Source organism: Camelus ferus, chromosome X (assembly GCF_009834535.1).
Source record: "Camelus ferus isolate YT-003-E chromosome X, BCGSAC_Cfer_1.0, whole genome shotgun sequence".
NCBI lineage: Eukaryota > Metazoa > Chordata > Mammalia > Artiodactyla > Camelidae > Camelus > Camelus ferus.
In genome coordinates, this window is record NC_045732.1 from 66616268 (window position 1) to 66628341 (window position 12074).

Here is a 12074-nt window from a genome sequence, read left to right on the forward strand (position 1 = left end):
GACTATTATGAACAGATTGCTGAAAACCAGTGATAGAGTGAGCATTGAAAAGAAGCTAGAGGAGAAAAGAAACATTACATATGGAAGAACAAAGATAAGAAATCATACACATCTCATCAGAATCAATGCAAGTGAGAAGACAATGGAATGACATGTTTAAAGTGCTGAAAGAAAAAGTACTGTCAACCTCAAATCCTATCTCCAGTGAAAATCTTAAAAATTAAAGCAAAAATAAGTGAAGGTGAAATATATTTTTTTCAGACAAAAACTGAATTGTCACCAGCAGACCTGAACTACAAGAAATATTGAAGTTCTTCAGGCTGAAGGAAAATACCAGATGGAAACTTGGATCTCTAAAAGTAATGAAGAGTTCCAGATAAGTGTGGTAAGTGTGGGATAAATATGAAAGACTTTTTTTCTCATTTTAGAATTTTTTTAAAAGTTAGCTTTAAAGCAAAATTAATAAGTCATCATGGAATTTATAAGGTATGTAGATGTCAAAGGTATGACAATAGCCCCAAGGCATGGAAGGAGTGAAATGAAAGTATGCTTTCATTGAAAGTATGCTAAAGTCCTTATGTTGTGTGTGTAGTGATGTAATATTACTTGAAAGTAGTTTGCAGTAAGTTAAAGATGCATCATTTGCAACCTGGAATAACCACCAAAAAAGGTATAATTAATAGGTTAATAATGGCTATAAAAATGAATTATAAACTATACTTATCTAATCCAAAAGAAGACAGAAAAAGAGGATCAGAGAACAGATGGGAAACAGAAAACAAATATAAAGAACACAGCAATATCAAAGTTACATTCAATATAAGTAGTCTAAATACTCCAATTAAAAGGCTGCATTAAAATGCAAGACCCAATTATGTACTACTATCTATAAGAAACCCACTTTAAGAATAAAGGCACAGAGGTTCAAAATAAAAAGATGGAAAAAGATATATCATGCAAGCACTAATAATAAGAAAGCTGGAGTGACTATGTTAATATGAGATAAATTAGACTTCAGGATGAGGGGGGGACATTTCATAATGATAAAGTGGTCAATTCATCAAGAAAGCAATAATCCTAAATATGTATGCTCCTAACAGAGCCTCAAAATACATGAAGAAAAAAAAAACAGATACAAATGAATGGATAAATAGACAAAACCACAGTTACAGTTGAATATTTCAGTACTCTCAGTAACTGATAGAATAAGTAGACAGAAAAGTCAGTGAGGAGATAGAGAATCTGACCAATACTTTCTACCAACTATACCTAACTGACATTTATTATAAAACCCTGGGCCTAACACTACCAGAATACATTTTCTTTTCAAATTTACATGGTACATTCATTAAGAATTCTAGGCCATAAAACAGACCTCAGCATATTCAAAAGAATTGAAATAATACAGTTTGTTCTCTGACCAAAATGGAATTAAATTAGAAATTCACAAAAAGCCATCTGGAAAATCCTCAAATATCAGGAAATTACACAGTTTACCTTTAAATAAATAATGGTCAAAGAAGAAATTATAAGGGAAATGAGAAAATATTTTGAACTAAATGATAATGAAAACACAACATATTAAAACTTGTGGAATGCAACTAACAGTGCTCAGAGGGAAATTTACAGCTTTAAAATAAGGAAGATCTAAAGTCAATAATCTAAGATTCCACCCTAAGAGGCTAGAAAATGAAGAGCAAATTAAACCCCAAGTAAGTAAGAGGAATAAAATATTAGAAGAGTAGAAATCAATAAAAATAGAAAACTAACAATAGGAAAAAAAATCAACAAAATCAATAGCCAGCTCTTTGAAACAATCAATAAAATTGATAAACCTATAGCTAGACTGGTAAAGACAAAAAAGAGAGAAAAGACACAAATTACCAATATCAGGAAGGAAAGAGTAGATATCACTACAGATTCGATGGACATGAAAAAGATAATAAGGGAATATTGTGAATAACTTCATGCCAGTAAATTCTAAACTTAGATGAAATGGAAGAATTCCTTGAAAGACACAGATTACCAAAATTGACTCAGAAAGAATGAAAAAATCTGAATAGCCTTGTATCTATTAAAGAAATTAAATTTGTAATTAAAAATTATCCCACAATTAAAATCTAAGCTTCAATGATTTCAATCGTGAATTTTATTAAATATTTAAGAAACAAGTTAACCAAACTTGTAAAAAATAGAGAATTCTTCCCATCTCACTCTGTGAGGCTGGCATCACCATGATACCAAAAACTGACAAAGATATTACAAGAAAACCACAGACCAGTGTTCCTTATGTACATATACAAAAATCCATCACCAAATATTAAAAAATAAAAAAAGAACCTCAATCTTTACCTTACAGTATACACAAAAAGTAACTCATAATGGATTATAAACCTAAATGTAGAAGCAGAAATTATAAAACTCCTGAAATAGAATGGGAGAAAAACTTCATGACTTTTGGATAAAGATTTCTTTTATTGGACACAAAACCATGAACCAGAAGAGAAAAACTGATAAAAAATAAACTTCATCAACATAAAAAACGTGTGCTTTTCAGAAGATACCATTAGGAAAACAAAAAAGCAGACCACAGACTAGAAAATTATATTTGTAGTACATTTATGTGATAAAGAATGGTTTCCAGAATATATTTTCTAAAAACCTACAACTCAATAAAAAGAAGAAAAACAGTCCAATTTAAAAATGAGTCAATGAGTTGAACAAACACTTCCCAAGAGAAGATACGTGAATGAATATTAAGTACTTGAAGAGTTGCTCAATATTCTTAGTTATCAGGGAGCTGCAAATTAAAACCACAACGACATATCCCTACACATTAACTTGAATTTTTTAAAAAAAAAGACAATATCAAGTATTGATGTGGTTGTGGAACCACTCATACAGTACAGGTAGGAATGTAATTGGTACAGCTACTGGAAATTGGTACAGCCAATTGGAAAATAGTCTGGTAGTTTCTTATAACGTTAAGCAACACATACTCATGGCTCAGCAGTTTTCTTTGTGGGTGGTTACCTAAGAGGAATGAAAACTTACGTTCACACAAAAATTTAAATGCAAATGTTATCGTAGCAGCTTTATTTATAATAGCCCCAAACTGGAAGCAACCCAAATATCCATCAGCAACTGAGTAAATAAACAAAAATTGTGGTATATCTACTCAGTGGACTATTACTTAAAAATAAAAAGGACCAAACAACATGAATGGCTATCAAAAGCATTATTCTAAGTGAAAGAAGCTACACACAAGACTACATATTTGCATTATTCCACTTACATGAAATTCCAGAAAAGGCAAAGCTATAGTGACCAAAAGCAGATCAGTGTTTGCCAAGCCAAGGTCCGGGAGGGGAGGGAATTGATTGTAAAGAGACACACAAGGGAACTCTTTGGGGTGATAGAAATGTTCTGTACCTTGATTGTGGTTTAGGTTACCTGTATGTACACGTTTGTCAAAATTCATTGGATTTTACACTTAAAATGGGTGTTTTATTGTATATAAATTATGCTTTAATAAAGGTGATTTTTTAAAAAGAAAGCACTCTGGAGGTGAGGATGTCAATTCTGTGTTAAGAAAAAAAAAAACCCTTAATCTCTTGGATATTTAATGATAGATTTTCTTGAAAAGTGTTTTCTGAACGGTGAAAAAGGAAGGGAAGAAAAAAAACCAAAGGCGACAAAAGCTGTCCTGATAACAATATGGCCTCAGTTGAGTACTTTGTCCCTAGATCCGCCTTTCTTCTCCCTAAAATGAGAAAGCCTTGCCGAATTCCTGCTGCAAAGCTGAGTCTATCCAGCTCCTTTCCCCCAAAGGAACAAGTACAAGGACCTTAAAATCAAAACAGTTACCTTTCTAAACCCGGAAAACATGTGAAAAACAAATACATCACAGTTTATTGCAGATCTTACTTACTAAGCTGGCACATTACATGAGCTCTCCTTGGAATGGGAAACAAGATAATCTAGAATGAAGAAGCTGAATAACTCTCCAGCTGTTTTTATATTAGTGTTTAAATCAATCAGCATGTTTATTTCCTGTGACACGCTGGTAGAAGATAGGTCATTAGCTGGGGAGGTAAGATTAAAGGACAAACCCAAACCAAACCAAACCAAAACAACCTCCTTGGTTGTTTTCATTGTTTTGTTTTAAGTGTTATGAATTCCCTCACCATCTGGCATACAAATAGTCAAATGGAAGCACCAAATAGTTCCATAAAAGTTTTTAATGGCATAAAAAAAGTAAAAGTTGACCATATCAATCAATATTCATTCTAAAACCGCTGGATCTAGTTCTCCTAGTTCTTTAGTTTTGCTTATATTGAATCTAGACATCTTAGGACTTCAGTAGAAGGTCATCCTTTTTGGCCTGGTCTCTTTTATATTAAAATAATTAAGTCTTTTCATGATAAAGGCTGTCTCAAACTTTAGAGTTCTTTGAACAAATGGTTTCAGAATAGGAATTTCAAATAGAAATTATTTTATTTTGGAAATCTGTAGTAATTTGTCAGTTAAAATTTACTTAATGAGTTAGATTTTCAGATAATAAAGATTTGTGATTTGTTCCTGTTATCAGAAAAAAACCCCAGCTATTTCATCCTTCAAATGCTGCCATATATTAAATTTAATACCCACTGCAGTGTAAACTAATAAGAGAAAATATGAGCAAATACAGTGTTTTTTTCCAATGCAGGTAGCTGTTCTCATCTAATTCAGGGCTTTAAAAATGAAAATAATAATGAGACTGTCTCAGTGTATCAAGCCTGAGACTGATTTTTTTTTAATTTACTGAAAATTGTTGATTTGGTTTTGCTAAAAGGAAGAAATGGTCCTTTCAGTTCAAAAATTGGCAGAATCAAGCTAATCCCTTGGAGTATGCTTGTGATTTGGCTGGTTGTATGTCGGTGGTGATTACCCTTGATTTACAAGACACACACACACACACACACACACACACACACACACACACCACTCTGTCTCTGTCTCTGTCTCTGTCTCTCAACCTTCCCAATCATCTATAAGACTTTAGACTGCTTCTGTTCCTGTGGCATTTGCCAGTTAAATTAGCATTATATTTTTAAAAAAGAATATAATGCTGCTATGATAGAATTTCTGGGATCACCAGGCAGAGAAAAGTACTGAAAGATTGGTAATTCCTGATTCCCACTTGCAGGTATTTGTGGTCTTCTGTGCTGACCCATGCTGTCTGTTTAAGTAGTGTCTCCTTATTTCCCTAAGCCCCATGGATACAGGCTAGTTACAAAGGTTGGAGGGAGGAGTATTTTATAAGGCTGTAACAGTGATTTAGTGTATTTTCCTTATCTGCCGTAAAGGACTGGTGTGGATGAGAAAGTGTAAAATGCATTGGAACCTTTCCTTACTACCCACGTCTGCCCCCAGTATACCTCCTCCTGTCCCTTTCAAGGCTTCCTATCAATTTGAATTTCAAATTATCTGAAAGACTTAAGCTTCATTCATTCATTCATTCATTCATTTAAACACCTCATTAAGTGATATGAATTACTTAAACAATCACCAATAATAGTATAGAAGCTTGTATATTTGGTCTAGGGTTTCTAGGTTGATCCAGCATTTCCAGGTTATCCTGGTATCATCTCAACTAATTTCTCTTTCCCCTCATGAGAGGAGGAGGAGGAGACTTGTACTTATGCTCATCTGTGTGGTACTATGTAGTATTCATGGGGTTTTCCTATTCCTTAGAAGACATCAAGGTTTGCTACTCACAATTTCTTTCCCTGTACTGAGGAATAAATTCAATCAGTAGTAAGAAAATTTGGAGAACTAGCCAGGTTCTAACACTAACCAGTTAACCCTGCAGTTAGTCTCTCTGGATAGCTTTTTGTTTTTCATCTGTAAAATGAAGAGGAAATAGATAATCTCGTAAAAGCTCGCTCAGCTAATAACCTTAGATACCTTATTATGTAAACTTCAAACTGCTAAAACTTTTGTTAGGGATTTGCTATGGACTGAGTTGTGTCCCCACAAAATCCATGTATTGGAACCCTAATCCCCAGTGTGACTGTATGTGGAGACAGGGCCTATAACGAGGTAATTAAGGTTAAATGAAGTCATAAGGATGGGGCCGTGACACAATAGGGTTAGCGTCCTTATGAGAGATACTACAGAGCTCGTGTGCATGCTCACTCTCTTTCTGAAGCTCAGAGGAAAGGCCATGCAAAGACAAAGCAGCCATCTACAAGCCAGGAAGAGAGCTCTCAGAAACAGAACCCTTCTGGAACCTTTATCTTGGACTTTCTATCCTCCAGAACTGTGAGAAAATAAATTTCTGTTGTTTAAGCCATCTACTCTGTGGTATTTCGTTATGGCAGCTCGAGCAGACTAATATGGGGTTTAACCATACTGAGTGTATTTTTACAGATTGAATCTGTTGTTTATATAGTTTGGATATGAGATATATAGCTTCTTTGTGTTGAGATAAGACATGAAAGGTTTTAACCTGGTTGTGGAAGGAAGACGCCTCCATTTCTGTTTTTCTCTGAGCTTTTAGATCCTGGGGAATTATGGCTTTAAGTTGGCTGCCATGAGTAATACAGTTGAATTTTTTATCTAAGTTGGTGAGGAACTTGAGTACAGTTGAAAAGCAATCATTTTTTGGTGGCAGAAGAAAAGAACCAAGCTAGGGGGCTTCTCACTTTTCCCGTATCTACCTACAATATAATTAACCTTATTGAATACCCCTGTTGTAGTAATTAGTATATTGGTAGAGATGGATATTATACTGTTAATGTTACCATCTCCAAATTTCATTCTAAGGAATCTAATTCTAAGGAAGAGCAGGTTGCCAGAGTAGGAACTTGTGAACATCTAAGGCTATTTTTAAACCTCTGTTTTTGCCTTGGTATGACGGAAGGGATAGGATTTATGGTAAAATATTAAGGAAATATGCCTTTTTCATAGTTGTACCCCTCTCCCACAAACATATTTCTGATCTCTCCTGGTCTGCATCAATAGAAGAGTCTCAGAAGGGTGTAGGAAGTGGCATACAACTTGGATTAGGGAGTATCTTGCTCAGCTTTACTTTGCATTTCTGTACTTCTGCTGATTCCATGCAGATTTCCCTGAGAGTGACTACTGACCTCATAGTATTGGCCGCCAGTTAGCAGGGAAGATTCACCTAGATTAGATGGTTACTTCCTGTTCCTGTCTACAGACTTGGAAAAGTGGAGAGAATTTACTTTCCTCTAAACATTTCTCAGAACATCGTGGCACAAAATGTTCAGAAGGAGGAAAATTCTTTAAAAAGCTATGTCTGGTTACCTTCAGATAAATGTTTCCATTAATATTTCATTTCATTTTGAGCCCTTCTGGTTTGTAGTATTTTTTCAGTGTACGTAGGTGGCCTCAAACCATATGGGATAAGTATTTTCCAAAAACATTCACTCTTTGTCTTACTAGGAACTGTTTTTCTTATTTCCTTGTCATTAAGTAAGCAGCTCCTCTCAACAGGCTTTAATCCCTTTTTCTGCTTTGATCTGTCTCTGATAATGCTGATGTCTTATGTCCTTTTGAGAACTCATACATGTTTTAATAATGCACTTAAGAATGAAATTGCCTATTTCTTCCCCCTGTGTGTTGGGAAAAGAAAAATTTTTGTTGCTATTTTTAGATAATATGTATTGAATGTTCCCATAGTCGTTGCCCTGTATGAAGTAGTTATCACACACCAGATATAATCTCTTGTGCTCAGTGATGGTTATTCTGTTTCAGTCTGCCTTAAAATGCTTTACTTCCCAAGTTCTTTTCCTCATTAAATGTTGCTTGTAGATATTTTGGGTTTTTTAAAATTTCCAAATACATGTTCTTTATAAAAAGACATTGGATGAGCATTTGTAAATGAGGAATTAGAATCCCAGATTTTGAAGGAATAGTTTTATTCTGTCTACTAAAAATCTGATTTCTTCCATCTTCAGGCATCTGTCCTAAACACAGTGGGTTTGGCAAGTAGCAATCCCTCCCATCTTTGACACAGATACTTCCCTGCAATACCAACCCCCAAAGTGGATGTTGCCTGGGGCAGGTAAGGAACAGGGAGAGTACAGACGATTCTGCATCTCCTCTTCCTCTTATGAGGGCTCTTGAGAACATATACTCAACAGTGCCTAAAACCCATAGAGTGTTAAATCTGGAAGAGACCGTAGCAAGTTATCAAGACTGTCAGACTACTTCCTGGTCTCTGAAAGTGTGCACTTTTACATCTCCATGTCCTTGTTTACTATGAAATGCCTTGCTCGCAGGCTAGGAGTGCCTGGCAAAATGCAGCTTATCCTCTAGCACTCTACCCTCTGAATGAGTCATCCCTTTAGCAGTCATAGCATAGCATAATAAGAAACTGTGTGTAATTTCTCCCACTATGTGTTTGAATGCCCTCCAAAGTATTTTATAATGTAGTGTTTAATGGTGTTCTTTTTTTATTTACGCTACAAATTTTGCATGTTTTCTTGAATAGATAGGATGATAGTAACAACGATGTCCGTATCTATTTTAGCAGGATAAATAAGAGGATTGAAGGTAAAGTACTTTTAAATGACTTTCATGTTTTCGATGGGAAATGAATTCACTCATACTTTTAGGTTTCTTACTCAAGTCACTGAGGAAGAGAATATACAAGTTAGTTCTGTGTATTGAGAAGCCATTATGGTACTTTAAAGACATGTTATTATACATGTTACAGTGTGATTAACTTTGTTCTGAATCTGCCTGTCTTACATAGAGATCTTTTGTATAGGCATTGTTATGGAAGAGGATTGATATCTTACTGTCCATTTATGATTGCTGATGTTGACTCTACCAAGTTAGAAAGTGAAAAACGAAGAGGTGGAATTCATCTTTAAAGATAATGTATGTGAATTTTAGGATGCTATATTTGTATGAGTAATAGAAGAATTGGTGAGAAGGCGATCCCATTTAATTCTTGTCTTGCTGATCAACTCTTAGTCAAGAGCAATTAGAGAAAATTTTCAACTGCAGCCTTAGCATCTTGTCTCAAGTTATAAGATAGTACATATGATAGGGAAAGCAAAAAACCTGGATTTCACCTTTTGCTTTTTTTTTTTTTAGTACCTGTAGTGTAGGTCATCCAGCACTTGAATATTAACATTGACAAAACTTGGCCTTATACTTAGTCATCTTTTCAGTGCCTCTGGGCATTTGACTCTTGGAAGGAGGTAATTCTTAGTACTGCTCCCTGGTTTGTGTACATTATTTGGGAACCTGTCTGCCATTGTGGTTACCTGTCAGAACACAGAATCATTTAAATGTTTGAGGTGGGTGATTAAAGTGCTTGAACAGGATATCTTTTCCCCCAACTGCCAATGACTGACTAGAGAGTCCTTTAAAGAGAGAATGTCTTCTCAAACTCAACAGCATATTAAAAGAAATACATGACATATGGTATATCCTTCTAAAATTTAAATTTTTAGAAAGCAGAAATGTATTCTATTATACCAATAATACTGTGAATACTCTCATTAACAGGAACCATCCCCAACTGTAGGGTATTAATCTTTTTACAAAATACCCAAAAATGTATAAATTATTTCATTAAAACTGACAAAGTTGCTTCTATTCAGAAAATATTTTTTTTAATTGAAGTACTGTCAGTTACAATGTGTCAGTTTCTGGTGTACAGCACAATGTCCCAGTCATGCATGTACATACATATATTCGTAGAAAATAATTGTTTTTAAACTTAACCGTTAGCTGAGGCTGTCAGTGCTTTGCTGCAGAATCCAATCTACTGTATTAAACTTCATTTAAAACTGTATTACCTTCTTAAAACAATAACCAAAAAAAACTAAATTACCTTCTGGTTGCTGTCTTATTATAATTGATACTTGAGCTCTTGTGTTTATTGGCAATAATTTTATCTAAAAATTAAAATACATTTTATGGCTTCAATTACTTGGTTAATATTTGCTATTGTCCTTCACTCTCTGAGCCCTACTCATTCTTCTGGGCCAAGCTGAAGATGATCAAACTCGACATTTTCTTATATTTCAGTAGCTTAATTTATGGCATTTTGGACATGGCTTACAGCACTTACTTCCTTTTGCCTCATGTTAGTTAGCTGTGAACATGCCTCCTGCCTCCTGCACTGGCTCCTAGGAAGCAAACACTGTATCTTAGGCAACTTTGTATCTCCAGTAGCAGCTTTCACAGTGCTTTGCACCCCTCCCCTAATACACTCAGTAAGTATATATTGGAACTGTTGATTTTTTTTTCCCCTTGATTTTCTCGACTAGACTTAGGAATCAATCAGGGACTTGAGGTTTAAATGAGAAATCAGGCAGTAATGACTCTGTAGTCAAGATTGCCCAGGTTTGAGTTCCTACTTCATCATGTATTAACTGTGAGGCTGCCTCATTTGTAAAATAGGAATGTTAGTATCAGCATCCTAGAGTTGTTGATGAGGATTAAGATAGATAACCTATTGAAAACATTTATTGGGCTTCCTAATATGTAGGATACACTCAATACAGTATAGCTATAATTATTGCTAAATGCAGTCCTTTGGGCTAGAATTTAAGCCCCTGAGGGCCTGTCATCTGGTCTTTATATCTCAGGCACCTAACCTTGCATATGGTAAATGCTCAATAAATACTTCCTTGAATTGAATTGATTGATTTACCCTATTTTTATCTTCCATTACAGCCCACTGTTTGTAACATGGAAGATTGGTCGAGACAAAAGATTGCGTGGATGCATAGGTACTTTTTCTGCCATGAATTTGCATTCAGGACTCAGGGAGTACACACTTACCAGGTGAAGACCAATTTTTGTTACCTCTGCTTCTACGTTAAAAAAAAAAAACTTATGAAACTTGAACCTGATACCTTAACTCCTTTTCCTTTACTAAATTGTCAACATTCTTGACTCCTTTCATGTCAGATTTTTTCTTCTCTTCAACCATTTGTCTTATTTCTGGTAAATGTTATTGATATGTATTACCATAATATAAAATACTATGATTACATGTATTCTGCCATAGTTGTTTTAAAGTGTTTTTTTTTTCCTTTCAATGGCCGGTTTATTTTGTATAAACTGAAAATCAATGACCAAATATCTGTGGATTACTTAAATGTATTATTTTCATAACAGTCATTGTATCTTCTTTGTTAGGCTTTAAAAGAATCGTTGATGTCTATTTCATGTCACACATTTTGTTACACTTTAAATACTTTTGAAATTGAAGGGAGAACCTAAGAAGAAAGTGATGCCACAGCCTGACAGCATGATCATTCACATTCACACTTTACCCAGAATTAATTGTAGCTTACTTCCTTTGTTTTCTCTAACAAAAGGACAAAGTAATGAATGCCTCATTACAGTTTGTTAAGACTTTGTTCTTAATTTCTGAACTCACAAAAGGCTATCTAGCATGCCATCAGATTTTTTTGGTTCAAGTTTAGATTTCTAGCAAATTGTGTTCCAAAATTATTTCAAAAGAAGAAAATTCCTTGAATAATAAGCTATTAGTAAAGGAATTTCCTGTTTTTCACATTTCAGGGTGATTATCTGATACAGTTTCTATAGTTGTAATGTGCACAGTGTCTGTCCAATAAGAAATTGGCTCCTGCTGACTATTGGTACCTGGGGCAAGTTGTTCAATCTTCAATAGATAAAGTAGCAGTTACAGTATTTTGTTCTATATATTTAATAGGGATATTAGGGAGATGCAAGGGAATGAAATAATAATCAATCATTACTTTACTTTAGGATCATTGTTTTACTACAGAATTGTGTAAATGCAGCTCATAACACCAGTTAATAAAATGCTTGTAACTGAGTTTAGTATTCTTATATTTGAAGATGTAGCTCATAGTTACAGGGTTTTCTTAGCTTACACTGAAGCCCAGAAAGAAAAGCAAAAGCTTGGAGGGTCACATTTATTCTTATATTTTCACAGGTAATAGAAGTTGGGTGTTTGGACTTGATTAAATAATATACAGGCAGTAAAGGAGCTGGAACACATATTCTGGAAATAACTACAACTTGCTAAAGATAGTACAAGCGCAAGT

The 12074-nt window shown here is 34.5% G+C and overlaps 1 protein-coding gene across 2 annotated transcripts in view; it reads left to right on the forward strand.

The window, feature by feature from the left end:
• Positions 1-12074, forward strand: part of AMMECR1 (AMMECR nuclear protein 1) — a 93786-nt gene that overhangs the window by 28227 nt on the left and 53485 nt on the right. Inside the window, exons 1-2 of one of the 2 annotated variants that reach the window (XM_032476054.1) lie at positions 5972-6306; positions 10708-10818. In XM_032476054.1, the coding sequence (XP_032331945.1) occupies positions 6146-6306; positions 10708-10818 (272 nt within the window). In that variant the 5' untranslated portion in view covers positions 5972-6145. Of the gene's footprint in view, positions 1-5971; positions 6307-10707; positions 10819-12074 lie in introns of those variants that run through there. The other variant, XM_032476055.1, reaches the window with a different exon arrangement.